Source organism: Struthio camelus, chromosome Z (genome assembly GCF_040807025.1).
Source record: "Struthio camelus isolate bStrCam1 chromosome Z, bStrCam1.hap1, whole genome shotgun sequence".
Lineage (NCBI taxonomy): Eukaryota > Metazoa > Chordata > Aves > Struthioniformes > Struthionidae > Struthio > Struthio camelus.
This window is the reverse complement of record NC_090982.1, coordinates 74,769,424-74,796,155: the sequence shown is the minus strand read 5'-3', so window position 1 is coordinate 74,796,155 and position 26,732 is coordinate 74,769,424. Positions and strand designations below refer to the sequence as shown.

The following is a 26,732-nucleotide window of genomic DNA, read 5'->3' as shown; positions in this document are numbered from 1 at the left end:
ATCTAATAAGTAATCAGTTTTTTAACACATCCAAAAGTCATCATCATCGGTCTTCGCAAATGGAACTATTAGATGTTAGCTGTTTGGAAAATCAGTTCTTCAATAGATTTTCTTCAGTTGACTTTTTCATATCGGCTATAAAGTACTGCTTTCTTTGAAGCCTTATTAGAAATATGATTGTTAATTTTCTTTGTTTTTTTTTTTTTTTTTTTTTTAAAGGTGATGATGATGAGATTCCACAGGAGTTGCTACTGGGAAAACATCAGCTTAGCGAGTTGGGTAGTGAATCTGCAAAAATTAAGGCAATGGGCATTATGGACAAGGTACATCTTCATAGCCTTTAACTCTTTTTGAATATTTAATTTTGTTTAACATATGGAAAGCGTTTGTCCCCTGTAGTAACATTCCACCCTCTTCAGGTGTGTATGTGACTGATACTATAAAAAGTTATCCTTCTGCTGACTTAGCTGAAGTTGCTGCACCTTAACTGCTTATTACTGCCTCTGAAGCTGAGACAATTTTTTGAGCGCTCCTTTTCTGTGTCGGTGCGTGTCAGTGCACCATATATCACAATAAGGGGTACCTGGCTTTGCAATGAAGTAGATAGATATTAAGATAGATTGCATAATGTATTAAGGCACCTGAGTTCTCAGCTGTATCACAGATGAAGAACATGCCTGAGCAGTAAAATGGTCAAATAATTATTTTCACATCAACCTGTAGTCTCAGATTTACTCCTCAGTGTTGAGCAACCACAGTAAAATGGAACATGTTGTCAAAGTCAAAAAATTCACCCTTTCCGAAATATGCCATCAGTGTAATGTAAGAGATCCATCCGGCATCTCACTGAATTGTCTGCTTCCTCCTTCTCCCCAAATCTCCCTTTCAAACTGAGAAGGTGTATGGCTCCAGGTGATAGAATCATTTTCTGTAGGCTGCAAATTGTGGTTTCTTTGTCATACTCTTACAGACCTCACGTCAAGAGAATCTTCTCTGTTGTTGCAAACTGTTGGTGTCGCATCTCTAGAAAAAATGTTCTTGCTCTCCTTATCTTTCTAGAACTGTTTGCTTTGGACAGTCTTACATTAAACTCTGATTATGCCTTCCCATGCCCACTTATTATGTCTGTGAAGTGTCCATGAAGCCACTTATTGTACAAGACTCTTGGAATGTTTTTCTTTAATCCAAGATTTAGATATTCTTCCTAGCCTTTTCTTCAACCTCCCAACCTTCCTTGTAGTATGTGTTCAGCCTGAGGGTTTCTACTTCCTCATAGTTCTAGGCCTTTACCTTTGTTTTCTGCCCTTCATGTGTTCATCCATATGTGCGTGCGCATGTGTGTGTATATATATATATATGTGTGTGTGTATGTTTATATTTAACACAAAAATCAGAATTTTGTTGCTTCTAGAGCTGAGCACCAATAGTATCTGGATGAATCAAACTGGTTCTTCCCAGGTTTAGTGTAGTGTAATATTTATTTAACATTGAATCTGTAGAACATGTGTAGGTGAGCTGGAACTACTTTTATCAACATGCTATTTTTTTTCAAAGTTAATACTGTTGTTAAGAATAAATTTCCTGTCTGCTAGTACCAAAGTGTTACAGAATTTCAATTCTACTTCGTTGTAAGCCTTGAATTTTTTTTCTAATGAAGCTCTGTATGGCCATCTAGAATTTGTGATTGATACTTGGCTTTGGTAAATTCCAGTTTCTAGAATCAGGAGTGTATAATTACATGCTACTGGCAGATAGGCAGTTTAAATCTATTTCTGTGGATTTTGCTAGCTGGAAATGGAGTTTGATTGCAAAACATGTTTCACTAGTTTAACGAAGTTACCAACACTCAGTCATTGCCCTGTTAGAAACTGGGCAAGCCAAGATCCAGCCCTAATTTCAAAGTGCGTACAAGTTGCATTTAATGCCAGACTTGCATAACGTATTATTTCATTTATATGGATCTTTTAAAACAATTTGCAAGACTTTATGTTCCTACTGCTGTTTTATGTGTTCATGTTCTTGTTTTAGCTCTCAACAGATAAAACAGTAAAGGTCCTGAATATTTTGGAGAAGAATATTCAAGATGGGTCAAAGCTTTCTACGTTACTTAACCACGTGAGTTTCAAATTGCATCATTTCATGTCATTGTTTAGGGTAGAGTTTTCTTCACTTCCAATCCTGTTTAGTGATAGTTTCAAGTGGGGGATCTGTGTGTGTGTGTGTGTGTGTGCGTAAGTGTGTAAGAAATTTCTGATTTAAGATGCCTGTGATTCAGATCGTCAAACTTTAGCATTCAAGGTAAAGAATGATTAATACTCTTTCAGTAATAAATATATTTTACTATAGTACTGCTAACAAGCAGATGTATTGCAAACAGTCAAGTTTTAAATATTATACTGTCATCCTGATATATTCATAGTAACTGGTATAACCTATAGAGAGTTGAAATTTCTTTGCTACATGTTCGTAAAACTTCCTTTCCACAATAGAGGAAAGCATTGCTTTTGTGTAGAGCACATTCTTCCCTATAGCATCAAGAATGGAGGAGGCACTATATTTCAGTCTGCTCTTACACGTCAAGGTTAAACATACCAGCATAAACAAAACTAACAATTTTTTAGGGTTTTTCTTCTCTGATATACTTAAAACTGTGCTAGATTTTGGAGTTTTTATGAGGTTGAAATGTGGTATTTATTTATTTTTCAACTTTCTAGTCGACACAATATTCCAGCAAAAGTTTTAGCCAAAAAAACTGCTAGCCTGCAGAAGTGGAGAGTTGTTATGAACATTGAGAAGCATTTGCACTTGTAAATGAGAACAATAGACACATTAATTGTACTTGAGTATTTTCATCTATTTTGTTCTTTTTGAAGTTTCAGAATATAGTTCTGAATGTCTTTAGCAATATGAAAAATAAGTGAAAACAACTGCTGGTTTCCTATTCTACTTATACAGATATTTTTAAAGTGTTTTCTTCCTTTTACCTTTTGGTAGTAAAGCTTGAGAGTTAATGAAGTTGCCACATAGTGGCAATTCAGAGACAAAACTTCAATTAAAAAGCGAGCAATCGTTAGACAAACGTGTTTTAGATTTTTCTTAAAACCTTTTAAACCTTTTAATTGAGATCTTTATGGCAAAGAAAGCCTTTGGTGAGTCTTACGTTCTTTTACACAGGGTATTTAAAGTGCAATGAAGATATCCTACCTTCATGTCAGGGTATTATTCAAAGGCAGAATGGATTGCGGACTCTTTTATTCCTAATATTAATGAGCAAAAAAGTAGAAAAGATCGAAAACTTTTTGTTTTAAGCCACCTTCAGGATTATATAGGAATAAATGATTTAAAGGTGTTTTACCCAGGAAATTTACAGGGATTTTCTTCTGGTTTAGAGGTTTCTGTTAGTTTTTCAAATACATGGATAGTACACAATGCACTGTGATATTTTTAGATTCTCTTATCCCAAAAGGGAAAAAAAAGATGTAGTTAGAAATTAGTGTTCTCTCTAGGCTATTAGTAATGGCTGTATTTGTACCAGAGAGATTATTAGAAATTCTCCCTGATTCTGCTATTGATAACATTGTTAACTGTACGGCCGCCCAGCACCACTGAAATAATTAACCACACGTTTGCTTATAGCTTGTGCAAGCACAGAAATAAACAGCTTCTGTTCCCTGCACTAAATCTAAGTGAACATATGTGAAAAGAAATTTTGAACGTACTGATACTGGAACAGTTTTCCGCGCACCTGCCAAGCGGAGGAAGTTCCGTTCTCAGCCGTTTCTTAGACCTGTCGAGGGCTCTTTGTGTAAGAGTCCCCTCGAGGGGCAAAAATTAGACTGGTCAGAGCAGCAACCAGCGTGCGTTAGCCGCTTGAAGAAAGCACGAGGTGAACGAGCTTGAGATTTTTCTTAAAGTGCGTTAGCCTTATGTAGAGAGAGTAGGAACCTCTCTTCATAGTTCTTGCTGATGATGCGCAGAAAATTTTTTGTGTTTTACTGGAAGAATATGGTGATATAATAAAGACTTGTGTTTTAGAGACTTTACACAAACATGTTGCTAGTAAAACAAATATTAGCTAACTTATAAACAAACTGCTTTCTGATCATAAAGGCAACACAGCCTCTCGTATGTGCTTGTATGTGTGTACATTAAAACGTTATTGTTACGTTTTATTTGGTAAGAATAAAAATTTGACTTTTGGCCCACACTACCGTATTTTTGTTGTCAATTACAGAACAATGACACTGAAGATGAGGAGAGATTATGGAGAGATCTTATTATGGAGAGAGTGACAAAATCTGCTGATGCTTGTCTTACAGCTATCAATATTATGACATCACCGAATATGCCTAAAGCTGTGTATATAGAGGATGTGATAGAGAGAGTTATTCAATACACAAAATTTCATTTGCAGAACACTCTCTATCCTCAGTATGACCCTGTGTATAGAGTGGATCCCCATGGTGGTTAGTATGCTAAGAGATTTTTTTTAAAAACCTTTTTTTAAAAAACTTTGCACATCGGAAAAACATGCATTAATAGTTCTATCCTATGCTAATATAAGTGGTATGACTTTTCCTAAATGCTCTAAGGTCTTATACAGACAGTTCTTTCGCATCACATCCAGCATACTGAATTAATGCTTTGCGAGAGTTTTGAAGGGTGACGAAGATGTAGAGTGGAATAACAATGAATGAAATGTGTCCTCTGAATAGCCGTTTGTACAAACGTTTTGATTTACTGCAATAACAGCAGTATAACCATTTAAACCAAAGTATACAGAAGTTTGTCTGAAGTTCAGCATCTGTGTATAGATACTACAGGTGTGAATAAGTGGTTTTATGGTCAGAATCTCCATGTGTATATAATGACTTATTACAGTGAAAACTATCTAGCCTTGGACAGTTGTTTTTTGATTTCTGTTTAAGTAAGACCTTTTTTTTCCTGATATGTAACCTTCAGATGTGGGTGCCTAAATCTTCGATCCAGAATTCAGAGAACAATTCTAAAAAATTAATCTGTCATATGAAATTCTTGTTTTCCTGCTGGTGCTACTAATAGTTTTTCTTCTGGTAGCAACCATATTCATAAAGGTGTAGTCTTGGAGTTGCATGGGAGACTTTTTTTTTTTTTAGAAAATGATCACCTTTCTAATGTTTGATGTAATTAAAACATTTAAAAAAATTAAATTTTTTTGGTTTTCTAGGTGGTGTTTTAAGTTCAAAAGCAAAACGTGCCAAGTGTTCCACCCACAAGCAAAGAGTTATAGTGATGTTGTATAACAAAGTTTGTGACATTGTCAGCAGTTTGTCAGAGTTGCTGGAGATACAGCTTCTTACTGATACAACTATTCTTCAGGTAAATTTGAGCAGAAGAATTTCTGTTGGAGAAAGATGGTGGATTTTTTTTGTTTGTTTGTTTTCTTTCCATGGAGGGATTTTAAAGCATGGTTGCCTCAATTGATATGATGTGTGAAATTAATACAAACTATTTTAGTGATTAGCATCAGACTGACTTACGTTGTGCAGTATATTATCTGAAGGAGAAGAGCATTTAATGTTCAAATCTGGCTTTGTTGTACACTTAAACATGGTTGTATTCAAATACGCTTTAATAGCTTTATTTGCGAATAATATGAAGTAATAAATGTTGTAACAAGACCTACCTTCTCTGCTGAATGTATAACTCGCTTGTAAAACTGCATAGCTATCAAATAGATATTTATTAAACAAATATACTTAGCATAATTTCTGTTGATAGGTATCATCCATGGGAATAACACCATTCTTTGTAGAAAATGTCAGTGAACTACAGTTATGTGCCATCAAATTAGTAACTGCAGTAAGTACTCTTTATTTTGAGATTTCATGTTCCTGTATTTCATGTTCCTGTTGTTCTTAGCGGTTTTAGGGCATTTACATAGAATGTATTTTTGCTGGTAGAGAATTAGAGTTTAGAGCTGGTTTTTTGTGTGTCTTTATAGTTTGATATCATAATCTAGGAACAGTGTGAAATATATCTGAGCTGCTCTGATTTGCGGAGTACTTTATGTTAACAAGTAGTCTACTTAAATAAGGGTCTTGCTTAATTTTGGTTATGTGGTTTAAAATGTAAGCATGATCCCCTTGCTCATCTGTCCTTTCTCATCTTGAAATAACTTATCAGTATGGTTTTTCTTATTTCCTTTGCCAGGATTTGAATCTATGCAATGGAATAAGGAATAAGTTTATTCTGTCACTGACATCTTTAAAAAATATATGTATATGTATACAGCATTTTAAATAGAAATTATGTCATCTGAAGATTTTAAAAAAATCCGTGTTTGAAAAACAGTTTTAATGCATTTTTACAAAGAAGTGCATGCTTTGCAAAACAAAGCAATGGGTTGAGAACAAGATATGAAATAAATAAAGTTTTTGAATGCCACGTTAAATGCATGTTATCATATATAATATTTGATAATAAATAAATTTAACAATTATATTCTATTATATTTAACAATAAATATTTTTTTAACAATCCTGTGACTGCTAAATAGGTGTTCTCCAGGTATGAAAAACACAGGCAGTTAATACTGGAAGAAATTTTCACTTCCTTGGCGAGACTACCAACTAGCAAGAGGAGTTTGAGAAACTTCAGGTGACTACTGATGTAGATTGCTAATTTGATAGCGTTTACAGTTTTGTACATACAGGAATTTAGCTTCAGTATTAAATTCTTATGAGATTTGCAGCTTCACAGCAGTTTTTTAGAGGTTGATGTTTCAAAACCTCCACAACGAGAGCAGAATTGTCTGACAAATGCGTTTCAGTCTGTCTTGTAATAATCCCTGTTATACCATCATAGTCATGCTTAGTTCCAAAAACTGAGATATATGTTATTTTCTCACTAAGGGTGTTAATGAGCGTAGCATTAGTGTGCATTCTGAGATTTTTTTTTATTAGAAAATTCTTTGAATCTGATTAAATAAATAGTGGTAAATCATTTCTTCATTGCTAAACCCTTACATGACAATTCTGGCAGAATTTCTTTGAGGGCGTTCTCAGAGCACTCTTGCCAGAGAAGCAAGCTAGTTCTCCTTTGGATTAGTTTCATTTAGAAACTGTTCAGTTAACTTTAACTGTTTTAAGTGCTACAGCTGAATTTCAGTGCATATTCTGAATAATAGTATAGGCTCAGAATCAATTTGAGAAAGAATCTGACCCAGACTGGATTTCAGTTAGAACTGAGGTTAAAGACTTGAAATTATTCCCAAACCGTTGTTGTTGTTGAGGTTGGTGTAGTTCCTTGCTGGTATATATTTTTCCCCTGGAGACAGACAAATTGTCAGTGAAAAAGTCCGTCCCATCCAGGACGGATGAACAGGAAGTATCCAGGAGAAAAAATGCACATGCACTGAGACCTTGAGCTGAATTCAGCTGCCCTGTTGTTAATGTGAGTGCTTCTGCCTCGTTATCTCCTATTGTTTTGGTTAGGGGCACAGCAGAGGCATCTAACAAATAGGAAGGTGATAGTCATAGGAGCGTAATTGGTAGGTACCCTCCTTGAATCAAGACGTATACCAGAAGGAAGTCAGTAGTTCAAGACCACAATGGCTCTACTATTTATTTGTAGAATCCTGTCTGCTGTCTGTTGAAGGATATTCCGTATCTGTGGCTGCCATAATGAAGGGTCTAGCTTACAGAAAATTTGATATGAAAAGATTTCCTATCCAGGAGTAGTGAAAAATAACTTCATAAAGATAAAGAATTGTTGGTATCTGTTCCGTGTCCGGTCACTGTTTTGATAATTTGACATCATTCTCACCAGAGATTATTAACTTTTCATAATTTTAATTGCATTAGGTGGTGTCAGGGTTTGAACAGATAGATAAACACAGTACCATCTGTCACATTACATCACTTGGAAGGGGAGAAATGTAAGGTGCAGTGTATTCATACTGGTCCCACCTATTTAAAGACACTCTTGCATGCTGAAGTTTATAGTCTTCTGCACATGAAAGATTATCTTAGGTGTAGCTCTTGTAGAAGTCAGTCATGGTCATTATTTCCTCTTGCTTAGAAGTCCTGCACGTTCTACTCATGTTAAATAATACATAAGTTATTATGGGATCAGTTCAGTGTATTTTTTATCTGCTGTGCAGGAAGTTGGTATGGCGTTATACATAATAAGCCTACTAGTAACTGCCTTAGCATGTAGGTGTTTAATGTATTAAATTGACCATTTCGGAAGACTTTGAGCTGCTGAGTTTAGCAGAGATGCAGATAGCCATTGGTGGGCTGTTTCAGTTCATCTCTCCTGCCTGAGAGTAATACTGTTTTTGTCAGACCGCATCTTTCACTGCACAAGGAAGAAGCAAATGATTAAATGTCTAGAACACAAAGATTTCTAGCTGTGGTAATAATTTTAGAAAGATATTATTTGGGACCAAAAATGTTTTTAAAATTTTTTTTAGCATTAATATTATCCTATTCATGTTAACAGGTTAAACAGCAGTGACACTGATGGAGAGCCTATGTATATTCAGATGGTAACTGCACTAGTTCTGCAGCTTATTCAATGTGTTGTGCACTTGCCATCAGCAGAAAAAGATTCTAATTCAGAGGAGGAATCAAACAAAAAAGTAAGAAATCTATTCTTAAGTAGCCGTAAAATTGTTTTGTGCAGGAACGACTTTGTGTGTTTGTGGGTATAATGTTTTATGACGGTGCTCTGGTAATCAACTGATGTATTCAGGTGTCTGTCATAATTTTCTGATGCATGGAAAATGCTGATATGGAAATGATGTTTCTATGTATGCTAAAATTTTAGACAAATCAATCTTGTTATTTTTAGGTGGATCAAGATGTGCTTATTACTAACTCATATGAAACAGCCATGAGAACAGCACAAAACTTCCTTTCTATTTTCCTTAAGAAGTAAGTGTTGTTATGATATTCTTTACTGTATTGACAAAACAAACTCCAAAGAAAGTCTGTCACAGCTTCAGACAAAACTAATCACTTCACAATGATAAATACCTACTAGTACAGGTATTTGTAACTATACACTTTATAGAGCCATAAGAGAGCTAGCTACCTGTCTGGACAAAACTTTCTATGGAAGAGTTGTTCTGCGGAGTTCTTTATGCATTTAAGAATCTGTCTGATAGTTTATGTAGGATCCTTTTACCAGGTGTCTCATCTGAAGGATAAAAGAGAAGTCTGATTAAATATTTAAGAAGTGAAATGTACTACTATATTCATTTATCAGAATGGCTAAGAAAGAAAAAGCCTAAAATCATTTTCATTTAGCTGAAGTCGGGGATATCAATACGTGAACAGAAAAAAAAAATCTTTTTATGGTTTTGCTGAATAACCTAACTAAGCATTTGTACAGGAATTTCTGCCAAGTCCCAAGGCTTTTATCACTGCTAAGCCAAAATGCTGTTTATTAGCACCTGAACTCTTCTGCATACTTTGGGTATCATTAAAGAAGTTAGGGTTGCCACATGTCAGTGAAACACTAGCAGGACACTGTGTTATTCTCTGATTTCACATTCTGATTTTAACCTTTGTGTAATATAGATACCAATATGTTTTATGGCACTGAGATAAGTCATACCAGGCTTCAGGAGTGTAGACACGATATCTCCTAAATATGCTCTTCCAGACTGAGCTTTAGAATTTAACCTAGCTTGTCCATCCTCTTCGTTCAGACTTAAACTAAAACCAATAAATAATATCTCAGGAACAAAAGTCCACTATCCTGGATTAGCAGCATCTCTTGCAGTGCAACTTGGAGTGCTAAACATTTAACAACTTAACGTCCTTCATTGAATAAAATGTTCTTTTTGCAAGTATTGCAATATTTCAAAAGTTTTTTTTTTTTTTTTAATAATTCCATAAAACTCATTGTCTGGTTAAACATAGGGCATCTTTTGTTTATATCAGAGGAAAAGCTTAAATGGCTCTTTGAAATGCTTACAAAATGTATGTTCTTTTTAAACAGGTGTGGTAGTAAACAAGGGGAAGAAGATTATAGGCCGCTGTTTGAGAACTTTATTCAAGATCTTCTTTCCACAGTTAATAAACCGGAATGGCCAGCTGCAGAGTTGCTACTTAGCTTATTAGGAAGGCTATTGGTAAGAGATTCTTGTTTTTAACTATTAGAGTAGTTTAATTCTCGTTACAATTAAGACTTGTTTATTTCAACTCAAATTATTACAAGACTGCTTTCTGGTGGCTGACGCGCGTGCAGCGTTTAAGGATGTTCTTATGTATATCACTGTTACATAACACATAGATAATAAAATTTAGGTTGGATATTGATAATATGACTTGGGAAAGGTGACTATTTCTCATGGAAGGCCACGTCTATTCTGTGATTCCCCCCTCTTCTCCACTAAAAAATGCCATCTGATAAGTGCATATACTGTTCTGGGGTATAAGCAACCTAATAGCTGAAATTATTCATGTTAAATATCTTCTCTGGACTATTCATTTAGCACAGAACCTGAAAACAGTTAAGTACATATTTTGGTCTTCTACTGATAGTAATACATTTGCTTAAGGAATGTAGCATTTAACGGAACGTAAACATTTTTGTTGGCATGTGTTTTTCATGTGTTCTTCTTTGGTATTAACATGTAGTTAGTACAGTAATTTAAATAGTTTCTTGGAAAACAGATGTTTTATGGTTCTGTTCCTAGTTAATGTAGCATTCATTATGGTTGTGTGAATAATGTGGAAAACGCATTATGGTGCTTAAGAGCTGTGCTATTGCCAAGTTTGTCTGCTATACTAGATGTCCACTTTATTTTATGAAAATATGTATTTTAAAAAACTCGAAAGGATGTATTTAGAGAGAGATGCAACAGATGAAAAAAACAGGTAAAGTAAGGCACATATCTGTGGTGTAATAATAATAAGTGACAGTTTTGTGCAGCATGAAGTTAGGTAGAATTTTTAGTGAAGTCTTGCAGTGTCTTGTGAGAAGAATCTCAGGTGCATAAATAAGTAATTTTTTAAAAGCATTTTATTCTGCTTTCCTTAGGTTCACCAGTTCAGTAACAAATCTACAGAAATGGCTTTAAGAGTTGCATCACTTGACTATCTTGGAACTGTAGCTGCAAGACTGAGGAAAGATGCAGTCACTAGCAAAATGGATCAAGGGTCTATAGCCAGAATCCTCAAACAGGTGTGTGAGAGAGCCTGTGCCGGTTAGTGCTTGAACAGCAAGACTGAGATCTATCTGTTAAAAAAAAAAAAATTGAAGTGTTACTGCAATCTTAAAGATGGGTTTAAAAGAAAAAAAAAAAAGCATTTGGAGAATGTCTTTCTGTTGCTCTTCAAAGATTTCTGGGTCAGTTTATAAATAACACATTTGTTAGCTCATCGTTGTCTTTCTCACATCAGCCCCCTAATAATCATATTAAGTGGTTAATTAGAGTGGTAAAACGAGTTTTGTTGTGACAATATAGAGGAAATAATGGAGCAACAGTTGGAGGCTGTCTAAAGAGGCCTTAAAAATATATCTGTATATATATGTATTTGCCATTGCACAGTAAAAAGGAAATAAGTATAGAAAAAAGGTAATTGCGCTTATTGGCAGTCATATGCAGACTTTAGAGAATTAACTGTTATGCCTGTAAGGTTATTCTTTCTGTGATGTAACTGGCATTAGTCATCATTTATTTACAGGACTTGCATATAACTCTTCAGAGAATGCAGGTTTGTGTTTCTGCTGAAGCTGTTATCACAGTATCTCCATATCTGTAGGAGTAGCAACAGTCATCAACGCAATATGTGATTTGGGCTCTTTACAGTACCTAGTGTGTTGAGAAAATAGCCAGGTCTTACATGTCCTTTTAAAAACGTGGACTTATGCATTTCTTAAGGGCCTAAACATTTCTTTCTGTACTACAAGCTGTTCTGAGTGTGGTTAAATCTGGAGTGGTCATATCCAGCTGCTTTTATCTGAGTTTCCCTTTTAGTAACCTCAGAAAGACTCCAGATGTATTACAACTATATTTTATAATGACTGTTACAGATTTATGCTGGAGGAAAAACTTCCATGATTTACAGGTATTCATCAAATGAAGAACTAAAATTCATTTATTCCTTTATGAGGCTGATAATAAATTATTTGTCAGTTAAAATACTGTACTATATACGTTGTCAAATATGGTCTTTACATCCCTAGTTTAATATAATTTATACTTCTGTGGGCTAAAAGGCTATACTACTTTCCCATCAGTAGTGATTCTGACAATTCTACGTTAGCTTGTGTAGGGAGATATCTTTGAAGGATCCTTTTGTTTCCATATCTCTAGAAGTTATAATGGTATTGAAAGATATCCAGGTGATGATCTGAATCTTCTAATTTGTTCTGTTTGTTTACATAATCAGGCAGTAACCGGGCATTGGCATCTGCAGAAAATAAAATTGCTTTGGGCAATTGAGTGCTAAAAGCATTTTTTCAGTTCACTTGGGGAAGCTTGGCATCAGTGATGGTAGGCAGTACCATCCATACGTTATGGATGATATATTATATACAGTAGCACCAGTAATGGTAGACGATGTGTTGTTTATGAACAATTTATAAAATAACACATAACTACTCAGAAATGTATATGCGACTGCTGAGTTTCACTTTTTTGTTCAAATGGCAAGAAAAGAAGATGATCCTTTGGTAGACATGTTCAGATGTATCTTTCAATGTATTTTATACATGGGTATGCAGATTTTCAGATTTAACCCTGCGTAATATTGTATTTTGTAACTATCTTGCTACCTCTGACAGGTTTCAGGAGGAGAAGATGAAATCCAACAGCTTCAAAAGGCTTTACTAGATTATCTGGATGAGAACACAGAAACCGATGCTTCATTAGTGGTAAATTTCAGTTTTCTGACATCAAATCAGTCATAAAAATAATGTCTATAAGGTGGCTACTAAATAAAATGATTTTGGGTCATGCCTATTTATGCTTCAGTAGCTTTGTCACCTTAACACTAGCTATTGATTGCATTTTCCAAAATAGGATTGATGCATTAGATTAACTTACTCTCATTATAAATCTGTTAATCTCCTTCCTCTTTATCTGTTTTGTTTTTTTTTTTCTATGCATCCTGCTGTATTTCTCCAGTTTTCTAGGAAGTTCTATATAGCTCAGTGGTTCCGTGATACAACCATGGAGACAGAGAAAGCCATTAAGTCTCAGAAGGATGAGGATTCGTCTGAAGGAACTCACCATGCAAAAGATGTTGAGACTACAGGACAAATCATGCACAGAGCAGAAAGTCGCAAAAAATTTCTTCGCAGCATCATTAAAACTGCTCCATCTCAGTTCAGTACATTAAAGTACGTTTCAGTAGTGCCTGATTTCTTTATTAAGTATGCATTTGATGTTTTTAATTATTTTTTGATAAACATATCCTAATTAACACAATGAATTTGTTACAGGATGAATTCTGATACTGTGGACTATGAAGATGCATGCTTGATTGTTCGCTACTTGGCCTCTATGAGGCCGTTTGCCCAGAGCTTCGATATTTATTTGACACAGGTAAACTGTGCCAGAAGTCTTAGTACAGTGAAACACAGTTGGTTTCTGATTCCAAACACTTATGGGGTAGTGTGAAATATCTGTTCATTGTTGAGCACAGGTATTTAACAGGCCATAATAACACCACATGTTTTCATATTCTGTATTGATGACATAAGCACTTATTTTTCTTGCATGAGTTTCACACCTGCCATATTATATATACGTTATTTCATTTGTGCATATATGTGTATGACAAAATCATTATATTAGATATACATAGTAAAAGAATAATTTACAAATGTTGAAATCTTTCCACCGTTTTTGTAAGATGCATGCTCATTTGGTAGTATTAACTCATGAAATGTATCTTAATACCTCATGTGTATGCTTATTCATGTTCTAAATTTTGAAAATATAAACCAACGCGGTGATTTGTTTGCAGTGCATGATGCTGTCACTTTAGAAGCTGTTGTCTGACCAAAGTGCTTTCTTCCCCTTTTCTGGGAGAAGAGCACTAACATGTTGGCACGGTGACGTGTTTGAGCTCCGGAAATGGTTTAAATTGCGTTACTTGTACTGATCTGCGTAGAGAGCCACTGTTAAAGTTGTAGCGCACAAATCCAGCTCTTCTGTTAAAAGAAGTATGGTGAAAGCCACAGATGAATGGCAAAAGCTGAGTTTAAAATTAAGGGCCTTAACATGAAGGTACGGACCCCATATAGGTCCTGTTTGGACTAACCTTAGAGATACAGCAAATTGTAGCAAATATCCATGCTCAGTTGTCAGTGCCATGGATCATCACTTGCATGCACCTTTTTTACTCTCTGAGAAGATATACTCAGTTTTTAGACAGACAGTTTTTTTTTAGTTTAATGTTTTGCATGTTATTCCACTGCATTTTTGCCTGCATTAAACACTGTTTGCTACCTTCCCAAAGCACTTGAAATGTTGTTTTTGTTCTCTTATTAGATTCTGCGTGTACTTGGTGAAAATGCAATTGCTGTTCGAACAAAAGCCATGAAGTGTTTGTCTGAGGTTGTTGCTGTAGACCCCAGTATTCTAGCCAGGGTAAAAAAAAAAAAAAAAAAAAAAAAAAAAAAAAAGGAAATATCCCTCATGCACATGTATTTTTCTGTAATGCTTAAAAGAAATCTGTATTTCTTATTTTGGATTTGTGTTTTATTCACTCTTTTTAGCTGGATATGCAGCGAGGTGTTCATGGACGGTTAATGGATAACTCCACTAGTGTACGAGAAGCAGCTGTGGAGCTGCTTGGCCGATTTGTGCTCTGTCGTCCTCAGCTTGCTGAGCAGTATTATGACATGCTGATAGAAAGAATATTGGTACGGCGTCTCGTGATATCTATGATGTACATGGCATTGGAAAACTTGTTTTCAGCAGGGTTTATATTTTTAATAATACAGAACGATGTTCTGACCCCAAGAGTAAATTGTTTTTACTGTATTAACTGAAGTACAATGCTTATAAGAGCAACCTTATAAAATGAATTACTTGTTTTCCGGTGAGGCTCTGTTACATCAAAAGGTAAACATACATAGAAAATTGTACGAAGGCAAAATGAGGATACTGATGATTTTATTCTTTCTGATTCTGTTATTGCACAAGTTAGGTGAAATGAGGAATTTTACCATGTCTCTGAAGGTTTTGAGATATTGGTCAGTGAAGGCAGTTTAGTTGTATGGGCAGTGAGGAGGAATCTCCAGCACAGTTATCTGAAGTTGCTATTTGTAATCCAAAAGAAAAAGAGAGAAAATATTTTGGTTTTCTACTCTGTGGTTTGGCACTTTAAAAGGTTTCTTATTAGAGGTTTTGTATACGTTTCACGTCTGGATGTTCAGATAGCATACAATGTGAATTCGATTGTAAGATCACACTAGTTTTTAGCCTCTGTCTCAGATTTTTTAGTCAAATATTATTATTTGCTTATATTTATATGATAAAGCATCTTTGTGGAGGGCTTTAAAGTAGTTAAAGCCTCATCGCCTCTAGCTCTGAACCTCTTGAATTAAGGAGTGGAATTATACATTTATACCATCATGAGCTCTTAAAGGAGAAGGTATAAATGGAGGAAATATTAACAACATTCATGGGACTCTGGCCAGGAGTGCAGAATCCTTGCAAATAAAATGGTACCAGTTATGTAGAGCTTTCATTTAAATGCACTCTAGAATATTTATCATTTTGCAAGTCAGATTGGGTGATCTTCAGTTATTAGTTCATGTAAAACATAAATGAATTTGTATGTCTGCTTTGTTTTCAAGAGCGTAATGCTTTTCTCCTCACAGGATACTGGTATCAGTGTCAGAAAGAGAGTCATAAAGATACTTAGGGATATCTGCATTGAACAACCAACATTTCCTAAGATTACAGAGATGTGTGTGAAAATGATTCGGAGAGTCAACGATGAAGAAGGCATTAAGGTAGAATAAAACATATCCTTCAAGTTTTTCATTATTGTTGTTTCAGTATTTCTACTTCTAATTTTTGAGAGAGCAAATATTTTAGCTTCCTAAATTTACTTCCTAAATTTTTGTTTTTTCCTCTTGCAAATATTGTCTCTGTTCCTTCTCTTTTCTAACAAGTAAAATGAGCACATAAAAGTGCCCTCTGCAAATGAAATAAGCTTTAGGCCAAAATTAACTGGCTGAATGGTACACTCAGAGGGTTATGACCAGTGGCGCAAAGTCTATTCGAATGCCTGTAACTAACTGGTGATGTTCCCCGGGGGTCAATACTAGGTCCAGTCCTGTTTAGCTGATTCATCAATGTCCTGGATGAAAGAACAGAGAGCACCCTCACTCAGCAAGTTTGCTGATGATACAAAACTGGGAGGAGTTGCTGATACACCAGAGGGCTGTGCTGCCATTTAGAGGGACCTTAAAAGGTTTGAGAGATGGGCAGAGGGGAACCTCATGAAGTTCAATAACGGGAAATGTAAAGCCCTGCACCTAGGGAGGAATAGCCCCATGCACCAGTACAGGCTGCGGGGAGTGGTTCTCAGCTCAACAGAGAAGGATCTGGGAGTCCTGGTGGACGCTAAGTTGACCATGAGCCAGCAACGTGCCCTTGAGGCCAAGAAGGCCATTGGGATCATGGGGTGCATTAGAAAGAGTGTTGCCAGCAGATTGACTGTCTACTCAGCCCTGGTGAGGCCCTAGCTGGAGTACTGTGTCCATTTCTGGGCTCCACAGTGTGAGGGACATGGAGATACTGGTGTGAGTCCAGCGAAGGGCTACTAAGGTGATTAAGGGACTAGAGCATCTCTCTCATGAGGAAAGGCTCAGAGAGCTGCGAGAGTTTCTCTTTTCCTCAGCCTGGAGAAGAGGAGACTGAGGGGGGGATCTAATCAATGTGCACAAGTATCTGAAGGGAGGGTGTCAAGAGGATGGGGCCAGGCTCTTCTCTGTGGTGCCCAGCAATAGGACGAGAGGCAACGGGCATAAACTGCAACACAGGAAGTTCCTTCTGTCTGAACACGAGGAAGAACGACTTTCCTGTAAGGGTGCCAGAGCACTGGAACAGGTTGCCCGGAGAGGTTGTGGAGTCTCCCTCCCTGGAGATACTCAGAAGCTGTTTGGACACGATCCTGTGCAATGTGCCCTAGGTGACCCTACTCGAGCAGTGGGGTTGGACTAGATGATCTCCAGAGGTCCCTTCCAATGTCAGCCATTCTCTGATTAAGCACTTGAAGTTAGGGTATGCAAGATATGTATTATGATATATTTTATATGCCTAGTTTTGTATATAAAACATTATGAAGTGCTTGTTTTGTATTGATTTTGCATTGATTCTGAGTGTGTACTGAATCAATAATCCCCCTAGAATGTTACCAATGTGGTCATATTCTAATCTCTATTACAATGTATATGCACAAGGGCAGAAAACTGAGATTATGTGATAAATCTTAGACCTGATACTTGCTAATGTTTTTGTTTGACTTGGCAAAATAATTTTAAAATTGCAAGGTAATTAAGGCTACACCCGTAATAATTTTTTTATCGTACACCCTCAGTGGGATTTGAACTCTACCACTTTATAACAGCAGCATATATTTTTACCACTTGAGACACGTTAATGCAAAGAAACTTTCAGAGAAAACCGTTATTCAAAAGTAGTTTAACAGCTGGATCTAAAGTGCTGCTAGGAAGCGAGGAAGACCTTGTTCCATCTCCTCCGTTCACTTGCCTTTCCAACAACCCCCAAAAATGAGCCACTGTTTACAATGTGTTTTTTTAATGTCTACAGGGGTAGAGACACCTCCGACTAGCCATGTGCTTTATAAGTAATGCAGGAATAATTTAGTTTGCTTCCATTCTATTCCACCTTTTCCTCCAGCCAAAAGTGTGGGAAGGGATCCAACTTCCTATGTTTGCCTGGGGAGACTTGAGTTCTTCTCTCTCTTCCCCACCGTGTTACCGCTGTTCTGAAAACTCTGAAGTACAATCTACCACTGCTGCCACTTCTGCTGTAGAAGTGGTAATTGCGTTTTCAGTTGTTGTTTTCTCAGGATACTAAATGTTTTCCCGAGGAATGCAAATTAAAGGAGGAAAGTGGTAACACCGTTTTCTGTAGCGTCAGCTCCCGGTGATCATTTTGTACTTTACTGAGGCTTGCTTAGAGGCCAGTATAACTTCTGTAATAATACACCTGGATCTGTCTCAGATAGAATATTATCTATAACAGACTCACTTAAGTTGAATAATTCCTTACGAAATGGCCCACATCATCAACAAATCTATTGTATGGATGTATTAGAAATAATGCCTACATGCCAAGATAAGTTTATTTATTTATAGTAATATTTTTTCCCCTTCAGAAATTAGTAAATGAGACATTCCAGAAGCTCTGGTTTACTCCAACTCCACACAATGACAAAGAAGCAATGACCAGGAAAATACTAAACATCACTGATGTGGTACGTTCTACAAATTTGAGTCAAGTTGCATGCAAAATTGTTTCTAATATCTTTGAAATATTTATCCATAATCTCTTGGAAAAAAAAAGAATAAGCAAGTAATTTAATTATTAGACAGTTTTCTTTATCTGTCTGCTGTCTCTGAGTATATACTAGTATCTTTCATCTCATGGAACAGGGCTGTAGGAAACTTTAAATGCTCAGTTATCTGTTGGCAGTGATAACTGGGACCAGGTTATGTTTAAGTTGTGTAAAATACCTGTTCAGTTAAAACAGTTCCTGTTATGTATAACATTTTCCTGGAAGTGCTAGTAGCAGCCTATAGTAGTAATTGAAGCTAACTAAGAAGTTATCTTTTTAATGATAAATTTCCTCAAAGAATTGACAAAATTGTTCTGAAAGTTAATAGCTATTTTAACGAATACAGGGTCATGTTCTCACTCAGGATGAGAACACTGAAATCTGTAGACCTTGTGCTGTGTGGAGTACAGTATCTATGCTCCACAACTTAAAAGGTGAGAAGTATTTTCCGGGTACAGAAGACATGGTTTCTGATGTCTAATAGTGTAAAACCATTGTACTGCATGCATAGGAAAATATGCATGTTTACGCTACTTTTAAGATGAAGTCTCTATTGAAATAATTTTTCTTCAGATTCCTCTTCTAATTAGTTTAAATATTCCTTTTAGGTTGCAGCTTGTAGAGATACAGGGTATGACTGGTTTGAACAGCTTCTTCAAAATGTAAGTAATGAGTTTTGAAGATATGTCACAATCACTGTGAGTGTATTAACATTTTTATTGGTACTAAAACACACTGGAGGAGGACTACAGGAGTGATCAAATAGACAAATAACAGACATTCAAGTCATGCTCTTGAAATATCTGAGCTTTTTTGGATTTTGTTGGTTCACTTTTTTCTGACGCTACTCTCCCATCTTTCCATGTGATCCGCTCTAAAAACATGTCATGCTTTGTTTTTTCTTTCACTGTCTTTTCAATGATGAAGGACATACATAGGTTGGTTGTGGACTTCATGTGAATTCTGAAATGAGGCATCAGTTCATGTAGATTATTTTTAAAAGTATATAAGTGTATTTTCCTGTCCAGTGTATTTGTCATACAGTTTATAGAAGCAGTGAATCTTCATAGAGTATTGTTTATTCCTACCTTACAGTTTACCCTGTTTTTTTCTGAAGAGTGAGGTTGCTTTGTATGCATATGCTAGCCTGTGCTATCATTCTCCTCCACATCTTGTATGCACTGGTTAATTTTCAAGCAAAATTAACAGAAGTATGCATGGGGGAATTGGAGATATTAAAAAATTTTAGTTTGGCCTGGAGCGCCATTAAAAATAGGTAGCTAAGTAAACTAGAATACCTCTTAATGCCTCCACTGAAGAAAAAGCTGTAGCAGGGGCTCAGTCCTTGTGAGATACCTATAGGATCTTCAGGGATGTAATTTCTGTACCTGAAGCCGTAAGAAAGAAGGCCTCACTGATCACGGTATTCATAAAACTGCATTTCATCTGAACTGAATTTTCTTGCTTAATGTCAAAAACAATATTCTTTTGATTTTGCTCTTTTTTTCCCCCCAAGTGGTTTTAAAAGCCTCCTATTAGTTACTATTGGTAAGTATGACTAGGTTATTATTTATTTTAATATTTCATTAAACAGAGATACCAGTTAGCTTTCATCCCAATGCAAAAATAGGCAGAATTGTTCTCTTTCATCTCTTTCTCGCAGTTCATTTTTCTTGACTTCTTTTGCATTTTGGTTTGTTACTTCCCTTAAATTTTTCTTTACCAGGTACCTTTAATGGAGAAGTGATATAAATTATTTTATAGCACAGAACCCATGTATATCTATAGTAATCACTATAAAACCAGCTTGCATTCAATGTAAATGATTGCATCCTTAACCTTTAATCATTTTCTGGTTTGTTTGCTCTAGCTTTTGAAGTCGGAAGAGGATGCCTCATATAAACCTGTGAAGAAAGCCTGTACTCAACTTGTTGACAATTTGGTTGAGCACATCCTTAAATATGAGGAATCTTTATCAGGTAATATTATTTATAGTACAGTAGCTAAACTACTTTAATTTTTATATGAAACTAACAGTGGTTGTTAGAATTACTATCACAAAAAGTTATTATGGCAGAGTTACTATTACAGAACTGGGAGCAGAGAGTTGAGGACTCTTTCAGGATTCTTGCATTTAAGTTGGTTATAGCTGAATAAACTTTTGAGCACTACTGTAATAAAGCTCCCCTAATTTTCTCTAGATAACCACCTTAACTGAACTACTTTTAAATAACTTGTTCAGACTTTCAGATCAGTAAAAACAATGTAAGTTTCCTCTCATTTGGAAAGTTTTATTTGCCTTAATGTATTCTGCGGTTGTAATGGGATTCATTGGCTGCACCAATGGTTCTGCATGAAGTAAAGAGTATAAAAATCAGTGATGTCTTTGAAGCCCCTTTGCTTCGTGTTTCACATACTTTGTGGAAAAAATGATGTGCTAACGTTTGCATGTGTTCATCCCTAATGCTCTTACCTAATGAAAATATTCTATATTGCTCTTCGAAGAGATGTTATGAAAGAGATTTTCATATATGCTTATGCCATATTTTCTTTAATTGATCAAAACAATGCTTACATTTAATATTCTCCATGTCTGTTCTAATTTTTGCAGATTCTGACAACAAAGGTGTGAATTCTGGTCGCTTGGTTGCTTGCATAACCACTTTGTTCTTATTCAGCAAAATCAGGCCCCAGCTAATGGTGAAACATGCCATGACCATGCAGCCATACCTGACCACTAAATGTAGTGTAAGTAGATAAAATTAGAAAATCAGTCATTTTATCTCCAGATAATTAAGTATAGAAAGTAACGGCTGTTTTACATGCTTAATGAAATTGAAGGCAGGAGAAGAGAAACAGGCACTGTGTTTCTCCTTCAAGAACGTCCTATCTTCTGAAGATACTAGATCCTTTTAATGATCTTTGTAGCTTCCAAGATGATGATCCTCGCCTTCTACCTCCACGTTCTGTAGCTAGATGAAACCTCCCCTGTCTTCTTCCCCTCAGGACTAAAAACCAGTTTTTCACTTGTTATGAATTTACTTCTTAAAATTGTGTTATATTACAATTGCTTTGTCTTAAATGTAGTTGAGATTTAGCATGTGATTTATAAGACTAAAGGTATGGTTCCCTCAGATAGGATGATCTAACATATAGCTGCTGAAACGGAAAGAAAATGTCCTGCTCTGTCCTCTTTAGCGTTTCCATTTCTCTCTTTCCTTGCTCATACTTAACAGTTATGGTGTTTTTCCTAACACCGCTCCCCCCCCGCCCCAAACCAGTGTAGCTCACAAAAATGGCAGAACTATACTGCTGATCCCCACATTCTGGTAAAATGGCCTCCCTCCCCTGAAACGTTGCGGAGCTTTTTGCCATTTTGATTAGTGAAATTAGCACAATGAAGATTCTGATGAATCTCCAGGCTGGCACGAAGAGCAGGGCAGGAATACCTAGCCACCTCTAGAGGAAGAGCGTGGACGAGTGGGAGGCAGCCGTCTGTTATGTTAGATCAGCGGCCTGTAGAAGGGCAGATGTGCGAGTACTTGTTATCGTCTCAGTTACTAGGTACGTCCTAGCATTTCCTGTGTTCAACCCTGGAACGTTTCTCAGGACGTATCTACAAAGGACTTATATGGGTCCTTATTATTTCTTCTGACCGAACAGTGTAAGAAAGGGGTATCTGTTCATTTACTTGCTGCAACATCTCTTTTAGTGAGTTCCATCAGTTCTGTGTTTATACAAGTTGAGATGAATTGTAAAATTATTCACCACTGTCAGCTTGAGTGCGTTGTCCTCTGATGCTTAGTGTGCTTCAGTTTCTAGGAGGATCTGTGTTTAATGTATAAAATGTTTTCTGTAGGTTCCTCGTTTGCAGTACTTGCACAGTCCTGATGCTACAAACTAATGATCATTTAAATAATGGTTTCTACATGTGTGCTCGTTATTGTCTGTTTTATTAAAGCCACGTTCAGCTATAGGACAACGTCATTTGTTGCTGATTTGTTGCTAGCTATTATTTGTTCTTTAGCATGTGTGTGTCAGGAAGAGTTCCTACAACTCCAAAGAGTTCCTGAGACTCCAAAAAATTACCAGGACCTAACTCTCCCAGGTCCACGCACAGCCATGATGAGAGAGGAAGTTCTGCTTCGATGATTTTTTGGCGGGGGTGAGGGGGGAGTTCTGTAGAAAGCAATAACTAGCTTTCATAATATGTAATTTAATATCAGATGTAAACTATTTACATATTTTTTTTTAAATCGTTACCAAATATTGCTGTCATATCTTACATAAGACTTGGGATTTTTGGTTGTCAGCATATATTAATTATACTTAGTTTACGGGTAAAATAGACAGAAATGTTAACCACCATAAATACTGTCCTTGCAGACTCAGAATGATTTCATGGTGATCTGCAATGTTGCAAAAATCTTAGAACTCGTAGTTCCACTAATGGAGCACCCAAGTGAGACCTTCCTTGCCACTATTGAGGAAGATCTCATGAAACTCATCATCAAATACGGCATGACGGTAAGGTTTAATTGTTGCTATTCAGTTGTTGGTTCCATTTCATGTGTAGAAATACATGGTTTTGATTTAAAGAAATTCTGTCTTCTTTATGAAGTTTATGCTGGTCACAGGACTGGTAATTTTTGAACTGTGAAAAGCAAATGTTCTTGTTTTACCTGAGTTTGTATGTGAAGTTGCTATATTTTAATGATTATGAACTTGGGCAGGGCTTTTCAGAGCAGTCGGGGAGATGCAAATTCCATCTGTTACAGCATTACTTTTAGCTTTACATAGCTCTTTCCTTATATAACTTTACAAAAATCTCAATTTTTAACTTCTGAATAAATAATTTGTTTGTTCTCTCTTGCTTCTAGGTTGTTCAGCATTGTGTGAGCTGTCTTGGGGCTGTTGTGAACAAGGTCACCCAAAACTATAAATTTGTGTGGGCCTGTTTTAATAGATACTATGGTAAGTAAAATCACAGCATGTAATTGTCACTTTTAAGTTCGGTTGCCTGCTTTATCTTAGGGATACACCATGATTACCACATACCTGATCAAAACTTTTATCTTCCTGTAGGTGCACTTTCAAAATTAAAAAGTCAACACCAAGAAGACCCCAACAGTACAATACTTACTGCCAATAAACCAGCACTCCTAAGATCACTTTTCACTGTTGGAGCATTATGTCGGCATTTTGATTTTGATCAGGAAGACTTTAAGGGCAACAGTAAGGTAAAATGACTTGTATTTACTCTCCAAGTCTTATGTATTCTGAATGCTCTACTTTTATTTGAAGCAGAGCATTCCTGGTCATGCAAAGCTAGATATATGTATTTTTATAAAGCTTATGATTTAGATTTTTGGATTATAAATACCTGTTTTTGCAAAGGCTCTGCAGTAAGATTTTCTCCTTCACATTTTGATTTCTGTTCCTTTTTAAGAGTATAAGAACACCTCTTTCATCTTCAAATGCCTATTACGTTTTTTTTAATTTCTTCAGGTTAACATTAAGGATAAGGTACTTGAACTTCTGATGTATTTTACAAAGCATTCAGATGAAGAAGTACAGACAAAAGCCATTATTGGCCTTGGTAAGAAATACTAAAAGTTCTTACTATTTTGTTATAGTAAAAATCCATGCGTTTTAGCAGGACTTCATGTATTTATGTTATGACAGGGAAGTTTATTTAAAATCAAAGTTGACTGCATATTTTATTTGACAACTGGCTGTAGCAATCTAGTCAAAGGGATGCTAGTTGCCTGTTTCTGCAGTGGAGTGGTTTTGACAGTGGATGGTTTTTGGATGTTGGATCAAGTCTTCAGAAGCAGCAGATTTATAAAGTAATGGTGATATCTTTTTTTTTTTTCCTCCACATCAAAGTATGTTGTAACTCCAGCTCTTGATTTTCAGCCCACAAGGCCTCGTTAAAGAAAGACTAGAAAAATAAAAAGTGCTGGAAATGTTTCAGATACTATTAAGTGTAAGGGCAGATCTTCAGCTGGAGTCAAGGGAACTCTGGCAGTTTCTACCAAATGGGGGAGCCTAAATACTACAGTTCCTTTTTGGATTTTGGCCATATTTCAATTTTAAATAGATTCTTTTACCTCAAGGCATTACTGTGGTATCTCAGTGAACTACAGTAGTACGTGAAGTGGCATTGAGTAGCTTGTAATCACATTCATCCTCTTCTCAAGGACAAAACCTGTAAATATGGGAGACATTTGTTTGGGCAGACAGGTCTTGGTTTATGGAAGAGTTCAGCCCATGGTTAGGGCTTAGTCCAAAGAAAGTTGTTTCCCATGCACGTGAGCTTGCATTGTGTAGTTTAACTGTGGACAAGAATTTGCCTCCTCTGGCACGGTGCTTATCCTAGAGGTTAGGTGCCTTTTTAGATATCCTGCCTGAGGCTAGGTAGGGCTCTGAGGATAAGGGCTGAGACCGAATCTCGATTCGCTCCTCTGTGAGAAACCACTTACAAAATCCAAGCAGGATTAATGGCTTTATAGTTGCCTCTGTCGCAGGAGCAATGCCAGTGTGTTCTATACTAGCTGGAGTTTTTGTAGGCATTACATCAAGATGCACAACGTTTGTCCAGCTGAAAGGCAGACAAACATGAATAGGCTAATGTGCTTTACGGGACATTACAGGTAGGATGGGGACTGTCGTCTTGCTAGCGATAGACATAATTACTTCATTCATGGATGCTGAGAACGTTATATTAGCCAAAAATACTTCTAAATTACAGACTGAACTGAGCGTAAGTCAGCAGCACTTCTAAACCTACATAAGTGATCTAAAATGATATACACTTTCGCTAATTTTGATTAAAATCTTTATGAAATAGATACTCCCCTGACTAAGAATAAAGGCTTTATTTGTAAACACTTGGGATGTTTATCATTTTTTTCTACTTTTGTTTGGCCTCCATGGGAATAGTTCTTTACAGTTTCAGCAGAATGTTTTTCTCCAAATGTGCTAGAAGAACAACGGTGAACTTTTAATAATACAGTTCACTTGTTTTGGGGGGAAAGTTCCTAGTCATTGAGATGCAGGCCACTACACTGAACTTGCTTCCAGGCCTGTATAACTCTTACTGCAACTGTCCTGGCTTGGCATCTGCTCTTTATTCATCAGACTGAGTATTGCTGTTATGGCTAACAAAATTCCTTATAAGCTTTGGATGATATGCACATGAAAAAGCAGTACTATTTGGACTAGAAAAAGTTATGCTGTTGTAGGAATTAGGAGGAGATAAATTTTAGTCTCAGTTCACTCAGTGTCTGGCACTAATATTGTACTTTGCATTCATCATCATTGACAACAGCATCAAGAGATGCATTATTTGTGCATAATGTAAGGTCAGCTCCAACAGAGCTGCAAACAGAAGTCACTTACGTGAACATGTTTAAGAAGAAATGTGCTAAATCTCTATTTTACTATATTTTGTTTAAATACTGGACTACATCGTATCAAAGCAGAGAACAGAATCTTGTAAAACTTTCTGCCCTCTCTCTCTTGTACTTGCAGCATTTGAGTGAAAGGCTGCATTTTATTTCGTACCTATATTTGAGGCAAGAATTAAAAAAAAAAAAAAAAAAAGTTAACAATTGTCTTTTTTTCCTCCCTCCCTTTAGGATTTGCATTTATACAACACCCAAGTTTAATGTTCGAGCAGGAAGTGAAGACTCTGTACAACAGCATTCTTTCAGATAGGAACTGCTCAGTAAACTTAAAAATCCAGGTGTTAAAAAACCTCCAAACCTACTTGCAGGAAGAGGATACACGGATGCAGCAGGCGGATAGAGACTGTAAGTGTTGAGTTCTTCTGTGCTAATGGGGCACGCAAAATCTAACTTTATTGCAGAAAATTACCATACATGTGAACTGAGTCACTTAAGATTGTTATCTACGCAATAATATATTATAATAAAGTATCTTAGAATAATTTTCACAAATTAATTATGTGCATAGGTATATTGAGAAGTGTAGCTTGTTCTTTGCCTTCAAAATGTAGAAATCCTGGAAGCAGATTATGGTAGTTAATGTTTTTCATCCAATTCTTCTCTAAGGTTAACATGCAGATACAGTAAGAAAAATTTTAAAACAAAAACCTTTATTTGGAAATAAGACTTTATTAGAGTCTTGTCTGTTTAGTTTTTGGAAGTATATTTTACTATC

General features: G+C 36.1%; 1 protein-coding gene across 5 annotated transcripts in view; it reads left to right on the top strand.

Annotated features, from left to right (window-relative positions):
- The window catches only part of LOC138060842 (nipped-B-like protein), a 153,874-nt gene that overhangs the window by 119,845 nt on the left and 7,297 nt on the right, over positions 1–26,732 (top strand). For all 5 annotated transcript variants that reach the window (XM_068927022.1, XM_068927019.1, XM_068927020.1 and 2 more), the window contains 25 exons: positions 220–323; positions 2,029–2,115; positions 4,235–4,466; positions 5,207–5,358; positions 5,761–5,841; positions 6,539–6,639; positions 8,485–8,623; positions 8,836–8,918; positions 9,991–10,123; positions 11,035–11,178; positions 12,784–12,873; positions 13,127–13,341; positions 13,444–13,546; positions 14,498–14,596; positions 14,725–14,871; positions 15,835–15,969; positions 18,366–18,464; positions 19,154–19,207; positions 20,416–20,524; positions 21,157–21,293; positions 22,932–23,072; positions 23,426–23,519; positions 23,631–23,785; positions 24,054–24,144; positions 26,189–26,362. In XM_068927022.1, the coding sequence (XP_068783123.1) occupies positions 220–323; positions 2,029–2,115; positions 4,235–4,466; positions 5,207–5,358; positions 5,761–5,841; positions 6,539–6,639; positions 8,485–8,623; positions 8,836–8,918; positions 9,991–10,123; positions 11,035–11,178; positions 12,784–12,873; positions 13,127–13,341; positions 13,444–13,546; positions 14,498–14,596; positions 14,725–14,871; positions 15,835–15,969; positions 18,366–18,464; positions 19,154–19,207; positions 20,416–20,524; positions 21,157–21,293; positions 22,932–23,072; positions 23,426–23,519; positions 23,631–23,785; positions 24,054–24,144; positions 26,189–26,362 (3,099 nt within the window). The remainder of the gene's footprint in view (positions 1–219; positions 324–2,028; positions 2,116–4,234; positions 4,467–5,206; positions 5,359–5,760; positions 5,842–6,538; positions 6,640–8,484; positions 8,624–8,835; positions 8,919–9,990; positions 10,124–11,034; positions 11,179–12,783; positions 12,874–13,126; positions 13,342–13,443; positions 13,547–14,497; positions 14,597–14,724; positions 14,872–15,834; positions 15,970–18,365; positions 18,465–19,153; positions 19,208–20,415; positions 20,525–21,156; positions 21,294–22,931; positions 23,073–23,425; positions 23,520–23,630; positions 23,786–24,053; positions 24,145–26,188; positions 26,363–26,732) is intronic.